Below are 23,091 nucleotides of genomic sequence, written 5' to 3' on the forward strand. Positions count from 1 at the left end.
ACAGCCCCGGTCACCCTCACCTGAATTAAATAGACACAGGCTTGATCATTAGTAGACGCAGGTTTGCCAGCCTTGGAATACATTTTATTTTCAATACACTGGCCCCTGTTTCTAAATACACGTTTTTCCTTTAAGATTATGCGGTATCGTGTGTGGATTGTGTTTGCAAAAAAACAAATGTACCTCAGTTAAAAATGCAGTCTTTAACACAAACGGTGGAGAAAGGGGAGGCGTCTACAGACTTTCCAAAGGAACTGAAGAATGCCTTGGGTTCCCCAGAGGAGAACCAATGGTCAAGATTATAATCTGTTCATGAGAAGTTGTTTATGAGAGGTTTTGTCTTTCACAGGCTACAGTTCACACCCCATCATAGGCCATCTTCTGGGTGTAATCTGAAAATAATCTCAGCAACATCTGCTGCCAGGGACCAGGGTAAAACAGGAATGATCCACTATATCTTTAAAGGTTTATAACAAACAACATGTCAACAAATATATCCACCACTGCCACAACATCATAATAACTGTGGTATTATCCATTATTGACATATTCATAAACACCCTCATGCTTTAATCACTGGAACTAGGCCTGTGTATCTCGGTCTCAGTTAATCTGTTTACTCGAGAGATGCACAACGACATCACTTGTCATCAACAGACTGACTGCTCCCGATTTTGGCCCAGAGGAACAGTTGAAGTTTCTCTAATCACATTGGCATCATATCCGTGAGAACTGGGAATGGTTTCCTGACAGTTCATTGGAGCCTCTCATTTTTAAATAAGACCAGTGGGTTAAATACCGGGATGAATTCCTGTGGAAAGTGGGCCATGCAGGCTGCAGCATGGTCTTGCACATGACTAACTACTGCACTGCACATTTATATGTCCCAGACAGCACCCCCCATCTTCCTGCCCTGCTAATTAAAAAACACAACCAGTGGAGAAAAGACTGACTGTAGCCTGGAAACAGGTATATTAGAGGAAACTTGATTAACCTTTTATACTGTTGGAATGGTGACATTTCTGTCAGTTCTACTAACTCATCTCCCAGAGACACACAGACTTTTGGAACCTAGAATTATATAATGTGGTCTAGTGAACCACAGATCAAGAAAATAAACATGCTATTGTTGTCTGTTTTTTACAGCGTTAGCCTGTATTGAGCAGTTCAAAGGCTGTATATGGGCATCATTAAGGTGCCCGGATTAGAAAAACCTGGCATATATGCATCCAGTGGAAACAAATGATGGTAAGAAAGGGAAATTGGTTTGGCAGGGCTATTTTTGTCATTCCAACAGAAGATTTTAGGTGGGTTAACAAACAGAATGGAAGGAAAACTCTTTCTGTCATGTGAGTTGGTTAGGTTTGAATATTGTGAAAGTTACAATCTATCAGAATATTTTTCACTTTTAGGATGACAACAGTGCATCAGTTCCAATATAACAGAGGGTCTGCATGAGAGATGGGAATATCAGTGGATAATGCCAAAAATCTACCAAAACACAGATGACCAACATCAGAAAATTACACTGTAATTACCAAAGACGTCTAAATTGACTTCAGTTAAAAAGCGTTAAAATAAACAAGAAATGCATTTACATTTTTAATGAGTGCATAATAGGCATAAGCTAACCTACATCCTATTCAAATAAGTCTTCATACGTGAAGACTCCCACAGGAGGATAATCTTATCCCGAATTCTCAAATTGAAGAAACAATGGGTGGATTTTTTTTATATATATATAATATCACGAAATAAATGCGATTTAAAGTCTTCTGATTAATAAAACATCTGCCCCTCGAATTCCTTTGTATAGAATTACGTAAAACAGCAACATTTAAAATACGTACGGTTGGTACTGGTTGTAGTTTGAATGCATCGATCGGTAATTATCTTGTAAATTATTGTGATGGCAAAGTCCCAACCGCTGCAGGACGGTTCCTTATTTCCGACAGTACACGCGCTGCTACGGGTAAAAACAGAGGCAAGACCACTCAGCGGTATGTTTGCGTCACAACGTCTCTATCCAATGAACTTCACTCAGATATTATAGTTATGAAAGGTGATCAGTGATTATCAATAACAAAAGGCATACAAAAATATCAAATATTTATTATAGCAGTAGCTTAGAATGCAAAATAAGTAAAACATTCAAATTATAATTATAGTGTTTCAATGATTAAGAAAACAATTAGATAATGCCCTATAACAAAGACCAATCATTAATACATAGTAAAAACAAATATTTCTATATACATCACAAATACATTTTTAAAATGTACATCCAACCAATTAAATAATGTCTACCAACATAAATCACTTGAAGACAGATATAGACATAACCTTATGATATCTCAGATAATTGATACATGTAATACATAATACATGTAAGCAAGTGCAACATCCTGAGTAAAGACAGTTCCCTTGAACACCAGTTGAACAATATTCAAAGAGCGTTTGTATAAAATATTAAATTCAGTCTCACCAATAACACCCAACGCAAAAACAACTACATGACATGTTTGGATCTATAATAAAACATTATAAATCAGCTTTGTAAAATCTTGAAAGTCGTACCTTGATCATCATGTTTACTTTGCCCAGCATGACATTTCTGCTGGATCACAAAGAGTTCCCAGTTCACAGTTAAAGCGTTCTTACACATCCATCGCAGAAAGAAAGTTTGGCATGAAACGCTTAATTCAGGCTTGTAGTTGTCCTTCCATCTTTTTATTCAATAAGAACAACATTACTCATTCTTTCATCAGTAGAAATCAACTCATGTTCACAAGTGTTTCACGGAAACACACAGTAGCTGAATGTTCTTTGTTAAATCTTTTGAGACTTGAATGACCTGATCACCATACTGTATGCCGGGGGCCCTTTCATCATTCTAAGGAATCTGTGGTGGCTCTTCACCCTCAACGATGGTGCGATACAGCTGAGGCTTAGCCTGGGCCAGCGGGGAGTCGGTGTGGGAGAAGACGATTCCCCGGCTCCTTGGGGTCCTCCGCAGGAACCTGCCCGAAGTCACCAGATCACCGTAGCCCTGGGCGTGGGAGAAGGCATAGCCTGACCGCCGGGTACTGATGCGTCGGGGCTGAATACGGCGAGGAGCAGCAGGCAGCACGGCCTTCTCCTGTCTCATCTTGTGCCTCACCTAGAGGAAGAGGGGAGACAGAAAGATGTGAGTCGGGACATGTTGCATGTGTTATACTGTACAGTCCCTAGGAATAGTCTATACATACATATACAGCCTATACTCTCTACAATCTTCACATTGTGCTGCCTAAAATGTTTACTGAATATGGATGACGTTGGACTTTCTTCCTCCCACAGATCCACACATCATTTTCCAAATTATACACAAAATAAGGGTGTATTGTTTGCTTATGTTTCAAACCCCAGAGTTAATAGGTGGTGGAAGCTCCTTTGACTGCCATTACATCATGGCGAATTTGCACAACTGTTTGGGCAACATGTGGGTTTCGGTTAAAATGGCCGATGCTCTGTGAATTCAGTTGGGAATCATTGACACATTGTGTTTTCTTTTTTTTTAAACAATGGAAATCGTGTTTCCCTGAGAGTTGTAAAAAGTTGTTAGAATATACCGTAAAATGATTCACAGCAGTAATAGCTGCCAAAGGTGCTTCCACCAACGAATAACTCCAGGGTGAGAAGACAAATGCAATCAGGTATTTCTTATTTATTTATTAGGAACATTTGTGTGAAACAGATTGTTGTAACCTTTAAGGAAAATATAAACTGTAACGCCATATTAGACAACCTTTTAGCAGACCCGTGGAGTGTGCAGTATCCAGTGAATCTATTTTGAAACGGTAATCATCCAGAAACCACCTGGGCCTTCAGTACCGCCAGCATTAACACTGACCTTGTCATTGATGGTGGGCCAGAGCAGGATCCGCAGGAACCGGTAGGCCACCACGGGAACAACACAGAGGATGGAGGTGATCAGAATAGTCAGCCACATATTGGGCTGGTTCAGGGAGTTCCTGGCAGCGCCTGTTACATAAAGGACAGCACGAAACATGTTATAATACAGCAGGGAATGACTGGACCTTGGAGGTCCCTCACACTAAACTCTGGACCTCCAAGCCATTTCCATGTTCTCATTGAAATCCTCTAATCGGGGACTTGTTTAGAGCATGGACACCTGGTGGGTGTTATTAATGATGAGGTAGAACAGAAAACCACCAGGCTTTGTGGGGTAAGAGGTAGGTCACCATGTTCTAGGCCTTCAGAGAAGGAATAAGGAAATAAATACATACACCAGCGAGTCAACATCTAACGTGTAGCGGAACAAGTTTTGACATGACCTATTCAAAGCCCAGACCTAACCCGTATTGAGCAGGTCATGATGGAATACCGTCACTGAGGATAGGCAGTTCTGCATGAATGAAAGGCCGAATTTCCTTGAGAAATCAATCAATAACTAAAGGAAGCGTTTAGGTGGACTAGTTGCTACTAAAGCTGGTATAACTAGTTACTGAGTCGAAGGGGCCATTTACTTTGTTTACTGTCTCTTTCAGTCCAATAACAGGTTGTGTTTGACAATTGGAGCACATTCAATGTAAAAATAGGCAAAACGCTGGGCAACCACTTTGTCACGGCACTACATGTATGAACACACGTACATACGTCAGTTGGTCCAGCTGTTCAGAGAGAAACATATGAATGATGATGAGAAAGGTAGATGGATTGAATGGATGGATGGATTCTGGGGGGTACTACTCACCGATGAAGGGGAATGAGGATGTGAAGATGAGGAACATGCCGTTGCTGTACATGGTGAATGTGACAGCAAAGTACACTGACAGGCTGCCCCACAAGAAGAACTGGTTCACTGCTGTCCAATAATAGGTGTCCAGACCCAGCTTTAATAAAGACACATGCAGCTGCCTCAGACTGTTTTACTCCTCTGGTGAATTTTGTGGTTTTCTAGTGTGGTTCTATCGTACTTTCATTGTTTGCATATGGGCGTTTCTATGGATATGATTTGACATCAGGTGGAACTCCACTGAACATTCATTAACAAGACATCAGTGTATCCATCAAACAAAATAATATTGGAAATGAATGCGCATCTTCACCTGTATATTGACAGCAATGAGCAGGCAGGTCTGGGCGAGCAGAGCGAACGACTGGTAGTCCACGATGTCTTTTCCATCATCCCGGACCGTGTCGTACATGGCTGCCCAGGGGATGAAGAAGAGGACCAGGGAGCTGTAGCCGCTGTGTAACACAGTGTAGATGAAGGCCTTCTTACTGAAGTACTGGTTCAGCTGGCCGGGAGCATAGAGCTGAGGATACTGAAAACTCCAGCGGTCATTCACATCCTACATAGAAACACACATCAATACAAACATATGAAGAACTTACAGCAGCCAAGATACTTAGTTTGAATAACACGTCGGCGATATGCATTTGTGGTTCGTCAGATTATGTCCCCGTGGTTACCTGGTCAAAGAGACTCAAGCCCAGGACGGGCAGAGCTGTGTAAACCAAGTTGTACAGGGTGATGAACCACTCGTCATACACTGTCTGTGTAGATCAGAACACAGCACACACACCACATTCCACAGTTATAATTACATTCAATGTTTCCCTTCCAATCCACACAACCTACTCTAGATGTTCAAATTCAGAAAACAAACTTTCACTAGACACTGTACATGACTAGTTGAGCTGTCCTTACTTGCTCAATATCTCCCAACACTAGTACAAATATATTGATGGAAAGTACAAATTCTTTGCTTGACATAAAGACGCATCACAGCTTTTCCCTTACGCCTGAGTGTGTGCAGTTTTATCTTACCTGTGCAGAGAATCCACAGAAAAAGCCGTACCAGAAATGAACCAAGGTGAAGGTGAAATTCTTGTAGAAGAAATAGCGCAGGAACTTGCACATCCTCAGGTAGGACCAGCGGCCATGGACCAGCAGGAGGCGCTGCAGGTAGCGGAACTGAGCAAAGGAGTAGTCACTGGAAAGCACTGCCTGCATACCTTCCTGACCTGATATACCCACACCTATATGAGCAGCTGGAGGACAGTAGAGGTAGGAGAGAGAGAACAGAAAGGGAGACAGAGATAAATGTGGAGGAGAAAAGAAAGATGGAAGGAAAGAAAGAAAGAAAGAAAAGGGATGGTGAGACAGAGTGGGAGGTGGAGAGAGTGAATGAGGATAGTAAGAGTTGCAACAATGCATCTCAGAGGTTTGTGGTACTCGGCCAGTAAATCATGTCAAAAAGCAGTGTTTGGTTTATTTAAGACAGGGAAGCATGTTGTTATTGAGTTAAATGTGTTCTTCATGTCATGCTAAAACTACATGAAAACAAATGTATTGTAAGTTATACTTCATAAAAGACACCGAATTTGTGGAACAAACCAACACATAATAGCAGTCAAACATTTAGCTCTAAGATGAAAAAAGGTTGATACTGTCAAAATGTTACAGAACAACAACGCTATCTCCTCTTACCCTTGATCATGCTGACGTCGTTGGCCCCGTCGCCGATGGCCAGAGTGATGGCCTGCTTGTACTTCTTCACCAGCTCCACCACCTGGGCCTTCTGAAGCGGAGTCACCCTGCAGCAGATCACTGTCTGACACATACACGCCGTCCGCAGAAGCTCCTTCTGCATGTCTTTCTCTAGGGCGTAGGCCTTGGGGTGCAGGGGTGAAGAGAGGGTCAGGGAATAGAACGTTCATGAAATATTGGAGCAGACAGTACAGGTGTCTTTCACTGCTTCTGAGTTTCATGTCAACAATAAGGTGTCCCGTGACAGGGTTTTTTGTCCTCACCAGACTGTGTCCGTTAATCACCATAGCGTACTCGCCGTTCACCGGCTCATCTTCCATCGTCTCCTTTTTCAGAAGACAGAAGAGGCCGTTCCTACTCATCCTGACAGTAGGCTCTTCTGGTCCATCAGGTCTCATCTTCCTCCTGGCGTTCCTGGTTAGGGAGAGAGGAAGAACGTTTTAAATATGTAATATTATATAATATTCCTGTTAGTTGTGAATCGGTATATAATACTCTTGTCAGTAGTCAGTCGGTATGTAATATTCCTGTCAGTAGTCAGTCGGTATGTAATATTCCTGTCAGTAGTCAGTCGGTATGTAATATTCCTGTCAATAGTCATTCGGTTTATATAATATTCCTGTCAGTAGTCAGTCAGTTTATATAATATTCCTGTCAGTAGTCAGTCAGTATGTAATATTCCTGTCATTGGACTCACTGAAGCTCCACTCTGACTTCCTCTGCGGTGTTCCCTGCCACAATGAACACCTCGGTCATTTCCTCTCTCAACATGTTGCAGGAGTAACCAATGTTCTCTGCCGTTTCTGTTCCGACAGGCAGAAAGGAAAGGGTACCATAAAGCACGTGTCCAAGTGTTGATAGGCCAGGGTATTCTCATGGAGACAACCTACCTTGCTTGTCTCCAGTCAGCACCCAGATCTTGATGTCGGCTTTGGCAAGCTGCTCGATGGTCTGTGGCACCCCATCCTGTAGCTTATCCTCTACTGCAGTAGCTCCTAACAGCTACACACATCAACGCACAGAACAGTGAATTATTATAGTGCTAGTGGATCTGGTGGGGTGTCTGGTAGAGCTCATAAGACATTGAAATAGTACACAGTCGAGTGTCTCTGGTACTCACCAGCAGGCCCTTCTCTATCTCCTCATAGAGGGCATCCAGCTTCTCTTCCCTCTGCTCCATGCCGGTACTGGCCTCATGGTGGCGCTTTTTCCAATCCTCCATATAGTTCAGGTCTATGTCTTTGTAGGCCAGAGCCAGTGTACGTAGACCATCCCCAGCATACTCCTGCCAACACCACAGTTACTTACAGACACACGTTGAACCTTTGACACGTAGGACATAGTCAGTCTTTTAACAACTAACCCGCACACAAACATTATTCCGACTCAAAATCCTATTTTCCCTAAACCCGAACCAACCCTGTAACCCTTTAACCCTAACTACAAATACCTAACTTGAACCCTAACGCCTAAATCTGATTGTAACCCTAATCCGAAAGCTGCTAATCCTTTTGCTGTTTTGCTGTTCAGGTTATTAAAACGTACACACACACACACACACACACACCGGTGACTCACATTGAGGTGCTGGGTGGTGGCCTCCATTACATTTTTGGAGGAGGGGTGTAGTCTCTCAAAGATAATGGTGTCAGCTCCCTTACAGTACAGAGTCAGCCTTCCATCTGGGCTGCGGACTAAGGGGCCAGGCAAGATATAGGCAGGTTTGGTTCTCAAATCTCAAAGGCGACCGGTAACAGTAAAGCGTCAAACAAACGTCACATATAACTCAGGTCACTCCACAGAGCTAACAGAACATTTCCATATGATTCCAAATGTGCAACGGTAGTGTTGTTTACCGATGACAGACATCCTCTTGCGGACGTTGTTGAAGTCCAGAACAGCCAGCAGCTCGTAGGTGACCAGCTTTCCCATCTCCACCACCGTGATGCTCTCCGGAGTACGTGAGCGGAACACAAAGCCAAAGTTCCTGGCTGCCGTGACCAGAGCGCCCTCATCTGGGGACTGGGCCTGGTAGTACAGCTCACCTAGGACATCACAATATTATGCCCGGTTTATTTTTTGCCCTGTCTGGTCTATGGACTACGCAGCGGTTGTCAAACTCAAGCCTACAAAGTCAACAACACCGAAAAGATTTGCATCCAGCAGGAAACGCCCGCTCACCCTCTTTCTTCTCCTCGGGCATGACAGTGTGGCACAGCGCCAAAAGGCGGAAGAAGTCATGTGCCTTTGGATTGCCCCCTCTCACCACCTCCACAAGGCTGTGGTCATGGAACCAGAATTTGGGGTCAGCCAGCTTGTTCCAGGAGAAGTCCACCCTCTCTGTTTTCTATTGGAAAGAGAGAGAGATAAATGAGGTTTTGGAATGTAAGAGTCACTGAACTTAAAGACCTGTTGTCAAAGAAAGAGCTTTGAGATTTTCTTTTCATACATTACTTCTATTAACACACCCTGTTCCCCTCCTACCTCATTAATCTCTAGTCTTTGTCCCGCAAAGTCCAACAACTCCCCTAGAGAAAAAAATATTTTTTCAGTTACATGAAAGGCACCTGTGTGCATTAAAATGTCAACGTCTTACAGTATAGGTTTGTAAACATGTGTTAAGTGCTTAAATATGTGTTCCAGGTCCCAGCCTAACCATAGGACTTCCCGTTGATGGAGCACTTATTGAAGGTCATGATGTTTTGTGTCAGTGTTCCGGTTTTGTCTGAGAAGATGTATTTGATCTGGCCCAGCTCCTCGTTCAGAGTCGTGGTCCTGGCCTGGGCAGGTGTGTCATTCTTGGGATAGTACATCTTTCTGTCCCAGTCTATATAGAAACTGTTCCCTAGGCGAATTATCTCCACACTGCCAGCAACAATGAGAGGGAAAAGAAAGAGAAATAGAAAAGTGAAATTAATTAAATGCACAGTACATTTGGACACAAAAGATAGATAATAGATAAAATATTAGTTTATAAGTGTGACAGGATGTTGAATGTCACACTGACCTGACATAGAGGGATATAGGCACCACAGTGTTGAGAATGATGACGTAGGACCAGAATGTGAGGAAAGCTGAGAAGGGAGGGTTAACCCCTTCTGGCTTGGGCAGGAATGCTGCAAATGTAGCACCCTCCTGGTATTCCCAGATTCCATTCCCAATGGCCAGGATTAAACACATAATCGCAAGAAAACCAAAGATCTGGAAGACAAAACATAACACATAAGACGTGTGTGTGATCCAAGTCCCCAAAAAGATAATAATACATGACAAATTGTTCCCTACAAGGCTTATAGCTGGTCCCAAATAGGAAAATGGCTGTGCTAGTGTTAGAATTGAGCTTACTTTTAGGTTTAGGCATTACAGGTTAGGTTTACACAGTTTAGAAATAAAAAATAGGTTTTTGTGGTTCGGATTAGGGTAAGGTAAAGATGAGGGTTAGTTTAGGATTAGGAAATAGGGAATCAGAATTTCTGGTTCTGTAGTTCCCACATGGATAGTGCTGTGTGTGTGTGTGTGAGTGTGCGTGTGTGCGTGTGGATGTATACTGTATTTCTATGGGATATTCATATATACTGTTTTTAAGAATGATATTCATGCTCACACTCAGCACCAGGACATTCATGAGGCGGTCAATGCTGGTCCGTTTGAATGTGGTTTTACCACAGTTTTGCATCAGCTTGGTGTCTGGACCTAGAAAAGTCATTAGCAGTATTACAATCTCTTTAAACAAGGCCACATTAAACATGTTGTCCCACACAAATGAGGCGGTGCCCCCCATCAGCCAACTGAGACATCCATTGAGACTAATTCATTTCAGTTAATTACTATGGCTTCTGCCTTGGGAAAATGATTGTCATTTCTGCATGCTGTATCTCTCTGGCAAGATGCATCATCCTCCCACAATTAGTAAAAATCGTGCCAGGGGTCTGATATCCTAACGAATGGATTAGTGCCCCCTTGTTTCCAATATGGAGGACAAAGGAAGCCTGTGCCATGAATGACACATTTATCTTGTAGGGAATTTCTCTGTGATGCTGTGGCATGAGAGGGCTCACCTCCAAAGAGGACCAGGCCAAAGCACCACTGAGTGTTCCTTAGCGTGCATCCTCTCAGAAGGATCTTTTCATTATCCAGGGAGTACATCGCACCATCCAGACTCAAGCAGCCAGTGAATTTATCCAGGCGGTTATTTGGGGGCTCACAGCGGACCTGGCCTAAACAGGGACAGAGGGGTTCGGGGAACGGATAACAGACTGACCAAAAGTATTTTGATTCAAGTAAATGTAAACTTCTGAGCGGTGACCATGTATCCATTTTATTTCCAGTCTCACCATCGAAGCTCGCCAGTTTCTCTATGCTATCCTCCAGCTCCCCTGTCACGGTTAGACCCTGCTTCACCTTCAGGTTTGTCTCACTAGAGGAGGAAAATAGCAGCAGGGCGAACAGGGAGAGAGGATCTTTAAAAGAAATGCAGGTGTAGACACACAAACACACACACACATCAAACTCAGACGCAGGCAACACAGATACACACCCATCTAACTCAGCTGTTTCGATGTAGACCAGGTTGAGCGGCTCACTGCTGGACAGCAACAGAAGGTCGGCCTGGAGTCAATATGAGATAGATAAAGGGAGACAGACGGGGAAATAAAGAGAGAGCGACAGAATGTTAATGATTTATTGCTGAAATATTCTGTACATCAGTTAGCTGAGCTGCATTGGCTGGTTGTTTTTCTGTTGAACATCTGCCCTTTGACCTCATCACCCTTGGCCGTCTGCAGACATCTCCTCAAACCTTACCGTGACAAACTGATTGTTCTGTAGCTTGATGATGTCACCGACTTGAACATTCATCCACTTTTCACTCCTCAGTCTGTAAAGAGTGAACATCGTCAACTGTTTCTGATCCTGAGCTGAACAAGCCTGCAGTGACCTCTGGTGTTAATGTTACATTGACTAACAAATCACCATCTGGCGCCTTCAAAGCAAATACACAGAAAATGAAAACATGGCTAATCTTTAACTCAAGCCCTTTCCCAGCACTGAGAATATAACCCAGACTGAAGGAGACTTACTCTCCATCAATGAGGACCTCCACTTTCCGGTTGTTCACCTGCCTGTCACACCTGTGCCTGTTCTACACAGTGGAAGGGGAGAAAATTGGACAATTTGGTGACCAGGACAAAATTGTGAGAACACACAGGTCCAAACAGACCATCTCATGCAGTCCTGATACTAGGGTTAAAAGGTATTGCGCTCACTATGTCGTCACTGCCGTCCTTGGCCATGGTCATGGCTAGAACCAGTACCAGAGGAACCACGGTGGTGAACCAGGACAGGGACGAGATATCTGGGATGAGCTGAGAGCAGCCAGGAGAGACAAAACGTGATCAGCAGCGAAACACCTCTTTGCCGCTCATAGTAATACTATGCAGTACTGTACAGACTACACGGTCTCATACTGTTGTCCTACAGTCCCTTTGTATCTTACAGTACACGCCACAGGCCACCGAGCAACATTCAGAAGATAAGCCCCAGTGTGCCTGCATTTTAAACGGTTACCTGGAGACAGAGGATGAAGAGGAAGTACGCATTGGCGATTCTCTGGAACCGCTCAAACAGATTGAACTGTTCCAATCTGTTTGAGAACATTTAGAAGATAGGCCTCAGTATGCCTGCATTTTAATGCTTTGTAACAGTTACCTGGAGACAGAGGAGGAAGAGGAAGTACGCGTTGGCGAGTCTCTGGAACTGCTCAAACAGATTGAGGGGCAGGAAGGTGAAGATATTGTACTTGGAGGTTTTGATGGCATTGTTCTGTGTTGGGAGCCAGAGGGGAATACGTTACTGTGACACATGAGGACAAATATAGTATATAGAATGGATACAACGTACGCACTAATGTCCAAACATAATGTAAACATAATGAACCTAAATACTCACAGCATATTTATAAGACAAGTTGTATTCTCTGTCATTTGCTCGTATGTTTCTTTCCTCCTCTGTGGGTGAAAAACAAGAACTAATCTAAACATTGCAGATGGCCAAAACATCTCAGCTTTTCCACAAATGAACATTGGCGCTTTTGCTTTCTTCAGGGCTTGGACAGTTGTAGCGTCCTTCAGGACAGCGACATAATAAACTGGGGGAATTAAATGGCGGCAGGTCCGTTAACTCACCTTTCACCTCCTTCGCCCCACACTCCAGACCTAACCGTGATAGTAGAGAGCCCATGTTCAGCTCAATAGTTCCATATTACACCTGTGAGAAAACAGATTGGGTTGTGTGAGGAATTATAGCTAGTTAAGATGAAGCGACGCTCATTTATTTAAACTGACCCTGACGTCTCCATCCTAGTCACGCCGTCATGACCCAAAACAGAAGGCAACACTGGTGCCAACTTCTTTAAAAATATATGAATTTATATTTCCCAGTGTATTCGAAGGAACACCTCACTTTACATGAGTCATACTGGTTCTTTTGACATCAGCAACGATGACAAATGTACATTATGAGGCTAGAGAATGCCTAACTGACTGGAAGAGCTGACAGTTAGAAATCAAGGCCTAAAAAAAGCAATTTTGAATTTGTTTTAGAGCTTTGTTTGAATCGATATGAATGTGAAGATATTTGTAAATAATGTAGATGATGTATGTGTTTATGTATTATAGGTACGTCTGTTTATTAACTGTAATGATAGAGCAGTAGCAGTCTTTTGTATTAATAATAAATACATATTTATTGGTTGTTGTTGTAAATGAATGCTTCTGATTATTATTATTATTATTAGAAAGGATTTGACATTCTAGAGTTGTTGTTTTGTTTTTCTAGACACAACAACAAGATATGTGAAGCTCAAGAGATTTTATCCTATTAAATAAATAAATGAGGTGTGATCCAGCGATAAAATACTGTGATGGGCAAAGTGGGAACTGTCTCATAAGTGAAGGACACTCAACTATATTTCTCCTTCACTAATTCTGACATCTCCGCTTGGTGTTGGTCCACGACCACAATGCTGAAAACTCCATCATGACTGAAAACTCTACAGCATCGCCCTCCCAGAATTAAAAGAACCCCAGCGTAACCCTGGGCAACACACTGTCGATCTCAAACGCTGTAACTTTGTCCAGAACAGAAGTCGGTACCCATGTCACGTTGCACCTCAGCACACTCTTCCAACTTCCAGTGGAACGGTAAAAGCTTGCATCCACGGCAGAACCCTGGTGTGTTGGAAACCCCCTCCTCACCTACAGCCAATGATCCGACATCACATCCCAACCCGAGTTCCTCCCGACTCCAGTCCCCTGGCTAGGGGAGCACCCGCTGACCCCATTCAAAATGGATTCCTGTCTCGGAATCCCAACGGCTGAACCGGCTTTCCTTTAAAGCTTAACCTTGAACCCATCTGTCTCCTGAGAATTTCTGAAACCCCTTTTTAAAAAGAATCTCAATACATGAATATCTAAACTGTATTGTCTGCTTGTCCCAGCTATCTTAAGAGGAATGCACTCTGGGTGAGAGTGTCTGCTGAATGACTAAAATGTACAATCTAACCAATGTGTGGGCAGGAAAGTGTAGAACACCTATAATCATGACAAAACAAGGTTATGGTGTGTGTCTGTAGTATCAGTGGAAATGACACAATTTAAGGAAGCAGCAATGATTTACTCTGCCCCTCCATACACACAGTATCCCTGTGCAAACAGCGGCTGCCTGATGTTTGAATGAACATAGAATGAGAGATCCTTATGTGAAGCAACAACAGGTTGACTTGTTGGTCTAGGAGCAGGATTTCAAAAACAGTTTCAACAGATAAAATGTATCCTGGATTAGGCCTAAATAAATAAAGAAACATATATAACTCATAGGTAGGCTATATTAACCTACATTAATATGAGTTAATTCTTGTATTTTCTAAAAATGAACTGTAATCACAGAAAAGGTCAGGCCATTTACATTAAGACAAACCTTTACAAATAGTGACTATGGTCTCATTTGCCTCATGGAGTGATATTAAAAATAGCAAAAAAGCTATATAAAAGCACATCAAACCTCAATAATATCCTACAAAGGCCATTGTCACCATGCTGGTTTATTAAATCAATAGTGAAACTTAAATGAAATCTCATCTACATTAAATTGCTATGGATTAAGTTTAATTAATGAGCATATTTCATTTTGAGATTTTGTACAGCCACTCCTTAACAACCTTTTGCACTTGAGCAAAAGTTGATAATCCAAAGTCAATTATTACAGGTCAGATAACCATAAACATTAGACCAGGTATTCTTTAATAATGGTCGCCTGCCTGGAGACACAACAACTCCACTTGAGTTGTTATCTCTCTTATCTCTTTTGTATGTCCTTCGTTATGGGCACCCTCAGCTCAAAAACCTCTATCGCTGCCCACATCTTCAACAGAAAAAGACAGCATTAGAAGTACATAAACAATGTTTGATGTAAATTTATTTATATTATCTTGTTGTAAACTTTGAAACAGGTTCACATCATGAGCAACATATATTAAAAGTTTTTTTGCGTAAAAGGTTTGTCATAACAATGCAGTTCAGTGATCACGGACCACTCCCAAATAAACTCCCTAACCCTATTACGAATCTCAGACAATCCTCCCAGAACTCCTAAAGACCATATAGAGTGTAGGGTTTATGGGTGGATTTAGCATTGGGCCCCCAATTACATCCAAACAAATCAACTGCTACAGCCACAACTTCCAACATGACGTGATCTCACCCTCTCACCCTCACCAATACACATAAAACCTAAACTGCCGGGTAGCTGAATGTCTGCCAATAAACCACATGCCTTCATTTTTGTTTAAGTTAAAGACCTTCACATTGGAATTTCAACTTCCTGCACTGCAGTGACACACCTGGGTAACTGTATACGAAGTGGCATACTGTGTGTTCAAGGTCATTAGGATACTGGACGTCAACAGACTCATTTGAATCAGCTTTTCGTCATTAGCCAAATACTGGAACTAAAGTCTATAAACTTGAAAACAACCTCCATTCACCCCCCGGACATATGTGTATATTTGTTCATAATCAGTGTCAGTGGACACAAGCTAATCCTTCTGATCACATACCTCAGTGAGAAGAATATGACAGCAGGAACCACCACTAGAACAAACGCAGGCACAAACGCAAACAGGAAAACCCCAGAGCGGTTGGGAGAAGGTAGGCCTTCCGCAACTCGAATGACGCTCGATTCCCACTCTCAGTAGACACTTCCTTTCAAAAACACTTAAATACATCCAGGAGACAGAACGTTCACTTCAGCCTGGTCAAACACCTACACACAGCGAGACGCAGACCAAGGGAGGCGGGCTCCCGACAGGCTCCTTGGTAAGAGGCAGGAGCAGAGCAGGTGGAGACCCAGGGTTGGGGAGGTTGGGGGAGGCACAGGTTCAGGCAACAGCAGGAAGTAGGAAGCAGAACGAGATCCCCTCAGTGTAACGGCGAAGGGCTTGAGCAAACACAGCAGGCGGCGATCTTTGGACCTGGTCAATGAGACACAGAGCAAGGCCAGAGCAGAGAGGCAGTAAAACAGTGTGGCAGGGCGCTGACTAACCAATCAGAACAAACAATGGGGCAATGAACTAGGAGATCAGACGACACCAGGTATGTCACACAGGCTGAAGTGTGGACGCATGCGCAGACACACAGACCATCTTCCACTTCCCACACACACATTTCTATCAAAAAGGCAAACAGGTGTTACATTCAACAATCTGTATCAAGGTCTATACATGTTAGCCTTATCAGACAATTACATTGTACGTATATGATATAATGGAACAAACAGCGGGAACTGTTACACTAAGGAGCCATGAATGCGTAAATAGTTTCACATATGGGCGGTCTTGGGAATTGAACCTACTGTTCTAGTAGTACACGAGCCATGCGCTACCAACTGAACTCCAGTGATCTTGATGGTGATTGTTATAAATGTGGGGGACAGGAGGTTGATCTGAATCACAGAGCCTCACAGTCACAGGAGAAATCCAATACGTGGATTTGAGTACAAAGGGTCCCTCTGTAGTCCCACTGACTTCTTCATGAACCAATGGGCTACCGAGCACAGTCACACAGGGAAACCGATGGAGAACAGTGAACCAATGGGCTACCGAGCAGTCACATAGGGAAACTGATGCAGAACACTGAACCAAGGAATGTTGGAGAGACACACAGTCATTCTAACAGAGGATATACTCCATCTTCCAGACACTTCAAGAACCCTCTGTTACTCTTTGTTGGCCTGTGTCTTGTATAAAGCAAGGTGTTAACAAGACTGTGTAGAAGAGACTATTAAAGTTCAAACGCCACAGCTTGGAGTCTGAGAAAACCGGCAAGCAATCATGCTGATATTTCACACATAACGTGAAATGCTTTTTGTATTATGCATACTTACTATTATGCTGGAATTATTGATATGTTTTTATTGTATGTTTCATACAAAAAAGAGAAAATGTATCACCCACAAATATTCAGACGCTGTCCCAAGTTTTTTGACACGTGTTGCTGGCATCAAATTCAAAATGGGCATGTATTTTTACAAAAACAATGAAATGTCTGTTTCAACATTTGATATATTGTATTTGCACTATTTTCAATTAAATACAGAGAAAAATGATTTGCACATCATTGCATTCTGTTTTTATTTGCAATTTAAGCAGCGTCCCAACTTTTTGGGAAATGGGGTGGTAAATAACAAGAGACAAGAACCATGTTATTTTGTCCAAAACATTAAATAACGAGTCAGACACATCCGGAGATTTCTTAAATACTTTATACAAAATTAATAAATTGGAATGTACACATTTTAATAAACAATACCATGTTTTCTTCTCCAGTGGCAATAATACAAATAAAATTTCATAAAATTCTGGTTACTCTTACATACAATACATACAATACATGCTGACTACTGTAGTGACTTCATAGTGCAAGGGTTCACAAGATAAAAAAAAAAAAAAAACGGTTTTAAAAAAAAATATTAAATGATGTTGCACAGCTTGGCACAAGGAACATATGTTAGTGTTATGTTATGTTAGCGAGAGTGGCAGTGTGCCCCTCAATCAGACAAAGATACATCATTATGTATTCACACTGGTTCTGTGGAATCTGTATAGCTGTTGTTGTGGGTGACGTTTAAGTGGTTTCCTCTGAGTGAACACCAAGCTGACTGTCACCGTGCTGACCACAGTGGCGACCCGCAGCTTACCTGACAGTATCTGTACACAACTGACCTGAACGAATCATGCCATGTCTCCAAACCAGATCTTAATGGTAAAGAAATTATAAAAACCAAAACATTAATAAAAAAATTAAACTGGGAACTATAAAAACAAACATTAAAACATGAACTCAGGATTAAAGACAAAAAAGTAACAGCATTAACGACAATAAATTGATTTGGGGCAAATAGACCGATCCCTGCATTTTTGCAAGACAAAAGAAATACCCAGAAAACAAGAGGTCTATGACATGTTCTATCACCACCAAAGTAAGGCCACAAAGAGATAAATGGAAATATAGCTGGAAAATATTGCAAACCTAGGGCTTGGATTGCCCTTTCCTCATGTAAGACGTAAACTCTTTAAATTCCTCTAGCCCCAAAAGATCCACCTGTTAGTATCAACTTGGAAACTACATACATGTAAGAAGTCATTCAAAACCACCACAGTGCAAACAATACTCATATGCTATCTAGCAGCCCTCTTTGTTTGCAATAGTACAACCTACACTACATTTGGAATAAATTCATAAACACTATGTTATTTTGGGTTGGCTGCATAAGCCAAACATTATCGTCTCTAGGGTTATACACCCAAAGGCCCTCCCCTATTGAAGCTCTTGATGTACTAAGCAACGGTCCAGATGTAAAAGTTTTCACCACTCCAGCCTTAATGGGACGTTCTCTGCACAGAAGGCATTCCTTGGGTTAAACACATCAATGACAATTTAGACTAAATCACATTACATAAACACTAATTTGAAGAGCATCGTTAACACTGAATCAGGAATGAGCCCAATGCCTGGCAAGGCACACTGAACTTGCCATTACAGTACCCCACATCAGAAAACAGAGAATAAAAGGAAAAACTCATTTCAGAATCACCACACGGAACCACTTTCAATACAAAAACACAGCACTTCTCTACAGGAGAAACAAGTTGATTTTACATTACATTTAGAGTTCAAGAGCTGTCTACGTGCTACAACTCAAAACAGTAGAAAGTAAGTGAATCTACCTTGATTAATGCACCAACAATAACAATGACATCCTGAATTTGGATCCTAATAGTAGAACCCATGAGATGCTGACAAGGATCCAGAAGAACACTAAAGTGAGATTGAAGAAGATAAACAGCTTTCTATCACAGTTAGATTTAGTGTAAAAACTTGACACATTCACAGCTTCCAAAGTGTAAGGCATGAAATGTATGGCCACAGTTACACACAGGCTGAGACAATGCTCATGTCATTTAAACAGTGGCAAACCCACAAGATAAACAGTACTGGGGGGGACGGGGACTATGGATGTGAAGTTCGTGGTCAGTGAGGGACAGAAAGGGTGAGTCTGGGGGAAAACCAGTGTGTCTGAACCAGTGTGCATCAAACCACCTGTAGCAGCCAAATAAAATGAGTCTTAAGTAGCAGGCGAGTGGCCATCTAAGCCAACACACTTCTAAAAGCGACATCATCATCTGGCTTCCGCTTTCCTCCTGTGACATCATAGTGCTCCCTCTTTTCACTCGAGTCCCTTTAACCTGCTTCCTCTGCCCTTCCTTCAGGGACCTCATCTGCCCTCCTCCGCAGAGCGGACCTCCGACTTCAGCTTGACGAACTCCTTGGCGACCTCATCGTTGGAGCGCTGGGAGAGGATTCGCATGGCGGTGAGGCCCGTCTCGTCCATGGTGACCCTCTGGCCCAGGGGGCACCAGCACGCCACGCTGCCCTTCTCTGCCACGTCCCTCAGCTGCATCACGGCCATGCCCACCACCCGGTCGGCGCGGCCAAAACAGTAGTCCTTAACGCACATCTGGATCTCGTAGCACTCAAAGCCGTCCTCGTTGCCCAGCATACTGAGGGGGAACGAAGAGGGAATTTTTTTTTTAAACAATGAAATATGGCTATTTGAATAGACTATCACAGATTATTTTAGGCAAAAGGGTTCGGAACTGGCGCTAGGTTCTGCACTCACAAGTGGAAGGTCTCGTTGAACTTGGGTGCCCAGTTGTTGTTCTTGGACTTGGTTTGGAACTTGCGTTTCTTATCGCTGAGGTGTGGCCCAATCATGGTGACCTCCACAAAGGGCCTGAACATCCCAGAGGTCTGCCACTTCAGATCATTAGCTCCCATCACTGATAAGAGGGAGGAGATGACTTGTTAGGTTGGGGAGAGACCGATAACGGGTTTGAGCTGAGTTGTTCTCCCTTCACTGCTTCCTAATCCCAATACAGACCTTTGACAGTGACCTTGTGCTCTCCAGTACCCGGGTGGGTGAAGAGGTCTATCTGGATGGATATGTCACCCACTGGCTTGTCCACGCCAGAGCCTGGTATAACACAGACACAAGACATGATGGTTTAACAGTGGTCAGTGATTGGCAGGAGTAGTATCCTTGAGGGAGGAGGGGAGGAGGAAGAGGAAAGAGCTTGGGGAGGGTCCAACAACCAGGAGGAGTCAGGGTTGGTGTTTAGGGCAAACAGAGAAAATGGTTGGAGATGGGGGGTGGGGGGGGGTTGGCACATGCTACCCATTGCTGGCACAACCTACCCCTGGAGGGCTGGATTCTTTCATTGGGGGTTAACCTAATACCCTTCCCATTGTGCACTGGTGAGGAGGCAGCATAGGAGACACCAAGAGAGAAGACAAACAGCAAACGGTGCGTCAAATGGCAGAGTCATGTTGTTAGGCAACTACAGTCAGCACTCTCAGACCAGGCACATCCAGATAAATCCTAATTACGCAGGAGAAAGTCACATCCAGATAAAGCCTAATTACGCAGGAGAAAGTCACATCCAGATAAAGCCTAATTACGCAGGAGAAAGTCACATCCAGATAAAGCCTAATTACGCAGGAGAAAGTCACATCCAGATAAATCCTAATTACGCAGGAGAAAGTCAAATCCAGATTAAACCTCATTATGTAGGAGAAAGTTACAACCAGATCAGATCTTGAAAGAGGCACTCCAGTGTGTTACCTTGTGCATGTTGTGTTGTGACAAAGGTCTTGATGAGTGTGTCTGTGGTCTGTGTGTAGAGGGACAGAGCGTGGCGTAGAGACGACAACTCTGGACTCTTCTCAAGGAATGCCTTCTTCAGACCGTTCCCTCCAGCATGGAAATATTGCTGCAGAGCAGAGAATTTGAGAGGATTTGTTTACTGCAAATAATGAGAGAGAGATTAAAAGAGCTAACTAGACTGATATGGTTTGAATAATGATTTATGAGATTGGAGGATTGTTTCACTACTGTGATAAATGTGGACTCAAAAACAAAGTCTCCTCTGCATCAAAGTAGTCATTTCAATACATCCATGTTTGGCTAAAAACTCCAAAAATGACACACCTTGATAGTGTCCAGTGCTATATCCATGACAGCACACTGTTTTGGCGTCAGGCTTTTGGCCTCTCCTGCCATGTGATCCTTGAGCTTGGAGAGCTGCCCCAGTTCTTTGGCTGCAGACAGAATCTGAGCCCCCTGCATAGAGGAACACAAACATTAAGTTAGTATGCAACAGAGCACAGCACAATCGTTAGGCCCAATTCCTAGGGGCTTTTTCCAATTATGATATACAAAGCAAATGACTAAATGTGCCTTATTTTACAAAACATTTCAGTTTACATGACATTTACATGACATCTCAGTTTACATGACATTTCAGTTTACATTGACATGCACGGCCGGATAAGCCAAGGGATGGTTGTGGCCTGGAGGGATGTGTGCGGCAACATGACCAGCCTCTAATCGATGTCCTCTGTCTAGGAATTTTTTCATAGCCAACGTAATGTGTACACAAAATCATTTTGATAACACTTTTTAGATAGTCAATATGTGCGGAGAAAGCACATATAGCTTATGTGCTTTCTCCGTCTCCGTCTCAAACACCTTCGCTAATTCGGAAAGGAAAACTGTTTGCCCATTCTAACGTTTATTTCATCTTTTTTAGATGAGCAGGTCCAACAGCAAGAATGAACAGGTCTATCTCAACGAATAATTCCATTTGTGTCATGGGTTTGGTGACCATATTTCATTATTGCATTTTCATATTTGCAACTGAATGGAGGAGAACAGACAGACGTCCCAGATTTTCTGCAGCAGTCATCGCAGCAGATGTTGTGTTACTATGCTTGATTGTAATTATCACCCCAGATTCTTCATTATTCCAGTGGATGTTTTTTTCCCCAATTAATTCCTGTCCCCATTACTACCATGCTTCCCAACAGGTCAAAATGACATTACCTGACCTGCCCCAGAGCAGCTAACCCAATGCAGATAACACGTCAGTCCCTGCACCAAACCCCCCTGCGTCCACTGAGCAAGTTTGATCCGTGATGTATTGCAGGCTACCCATGTCCACCTATTGGCTGAATTCGTTACATCCCAGGAAACATGTTATTTGGAAAAGGTAAAGGTTGTAAGGGAGCTTACAAAGGTGTCATTTCCTTGGGGAAGGACAATGGTCTTCTCCAGGCTGCTCATCACAATCCTCCACAGTTCCTTCAGAACGCGTTTCAGAACGGTCTTCTCGCACGCCGTGGCAAACAGCGTCAACCTGCAAGAGGGCGTTCAATGAGAGCCAAAACACCCAACAACCTTTAAACAGCGACTTAAAAGGACAACATGTAATGCTTCGAGGCCTAACATACTGACACTAACACCTTTGATGTCAGAGAGAAGGCCACAAAATGGCCGCCGCCAAAATAGCAGCCGATAGGGAAGCAGGAGCGACGCACTCACTTTGAATCCAGAAAGTCCATGAGGGGCCGCAGCATGTTGTCGGAGTCGGCCTCCACCATGTTGCGGCTATTGGCGTTGACGGGGCCCTTGATCTGGTACAGCAGAGAGGCCATCTGCCTCATACATTCATCAATTCGTGCCTGGAAACTACAGAATTTGAGCCACAGGGGTTAGGGGTCAGAGCAGGTATCCCAGCGGATAATTCAGATGGGATCTATAAAAAAAAATCTCAATACAATACAATTATTAATCAATGAATATATTTTAGCATGTCCTGGAATTAATTGGCTAGAATTATTTGAAGGCATTTCCATCCGTATCGGAAGGATCTTGTACATGTTTCAGCAGGTTTCGTAAAAAGCCCACCATTTTAGGGTACTCAAACAATTCAGACAGTTGGCTAGTTTAGATTCTAGGTTTTGTGTAAATGATAGTCAAGCTGGCCATCATGAGGCTGAAAAAAATCTGACATGACAAAAATCAAGCGTTTTTTCTTTAAAAAGTGAAAAGAAAGCTCTTTGTAATTGTAATTTGAAGAT

At 42.9% G+C, this 23,091-nt stretch overlaps 2 protein-coding genes across 8 annotated transcripts in view; both read right to left on the bottom strand.

The window, feature by feature from the left end:
- Positions 1 to 2,124: 2,124 nt before the first annotated feature.
- Positions 2,125 to 16,274, bottom strand: atp8b5b (ATPase phospholipid transporting 8B5b). 2 transcript variants are annotated; one of them, XM_010877708.4, is made up of 28 exons: positions 15,882 to 16,274; positions 12,742 to 12,823; positions 12,506 to 12,564; positions 12,266 to 12,379; positions 11,824 to 11,922; positions 11,638 to 11,699; positions 11,363 to 11,435; positions 11,097 to 11,167; positions 10,894 to 10,976; positions 10,618 to 10,776; positions 10,164 to 10,252; positions 9,567 to 9,760; positions 9,216 to 9,424; positions 9,044 to 9,087; positions 8,741 to 8,906; positions 8,416 to 8,604; positions 8,138 to 8,253; positions 7,680 to 7,844; positions 7,450 to 7,561; positions 7,257 to 7,362; positions 6,823 to 6,973; positions 6,500 to 6,683; positions 5,837 to 6,060; positions 5,479 to 5,562; positions 5,112 to 5,357; positions 4,757 to 4,895; positions 3,893 to 4,023; positions 2,125 to 3,160 (listed from the first exon to the last, which is right to left on the bottom strand). In XM_010877708.4, exons 2-28 carry the CDS (start codon positions 12,794 to 12,796, stop codon positions 2,894 to 2,896), a joined length of 3,591 nt encoding a protein of 1,196 aa, XP_010876010.2. In that variant the 5' UTR covers positions 12,797 to 12,823; positions 15,882 to 16,274; the 3' UTR covers positions 2,125 to 2,893. The 2 variants fall into 2 exon arrangements, with proteins under 2 accessions (XP_010876010.2, XP_010876009.2); XM_010877707.4 differs by having other exon boundaries at positions 15,672 to 16,274.
- Positions 16,275 to 17,356: 1,082 nt separating this feature from the next.
- Positions 17,357 to 23,091, bottom strand: part of unc13bb (unc-13 homolog Bb (C. elegans)) — an 80,085-nt gene continuing 74,350 nt past the window's right edge. For 4 of the 6 annotated variants that reach the window (XM_034296867.1, XM_034296864.1, XM_034296863.1 and 1 more), the window contains 8 exons: positions 22,553 to 22,699; positions 22,244 to 22,367; positions 21,161 to 21,292; positions 20,795 to 20,942; positions 20,368 to 20,424; positions 20,054 to 20,146; positions 19,793 to 19,952; positions 17,357 to 19,673 (listed from right to left, as the gene is read on the bottom strand). In XM_034296867.1, coding sequence (XP_034152758.1) covers positions 19,388 to 19,673; positions 19,793 to 19,952; positions 20,054 to 20,146; positions 20,368 to 20,424; positions 20,795 to 20,942; positions 21,161 to 21,292; positions 22,244 to 22,367; positions 22,553 to 22,699 — 1,147 coding nt within the window. In that variant the 3' untranslated portion in view covers positions 17,357 to 19,387. The remainder of the gene's footprint in view (positions 19,674 to 19,792; positions 19,953 to 20,053; positions 20,147 to 20,367; positions 20,425 to 20,794; positions 20,943 to 21,160; positions 21,293 to 22,243; positions 22,368 to 22,552; positions 22,700 to 23,091) is intronic. The other 2 variants (XM_034296866.1, XM_034296865.1) reach the window with 1 other exon arrangement.

This window comes from Esox lucius, chromosome 14, assembly GCF_011004845.1.
Source record: "Esox lucius isolate fEsoLuc1 chromosome 14, fEsoLuc1.pri, whole genome shotgun sequence".
Lineage (NCBI taxonomy): Eukaryota > Metazoa > Chordata > Actinopteri > Esociformes > Esocidae > Esox > Esox lucius.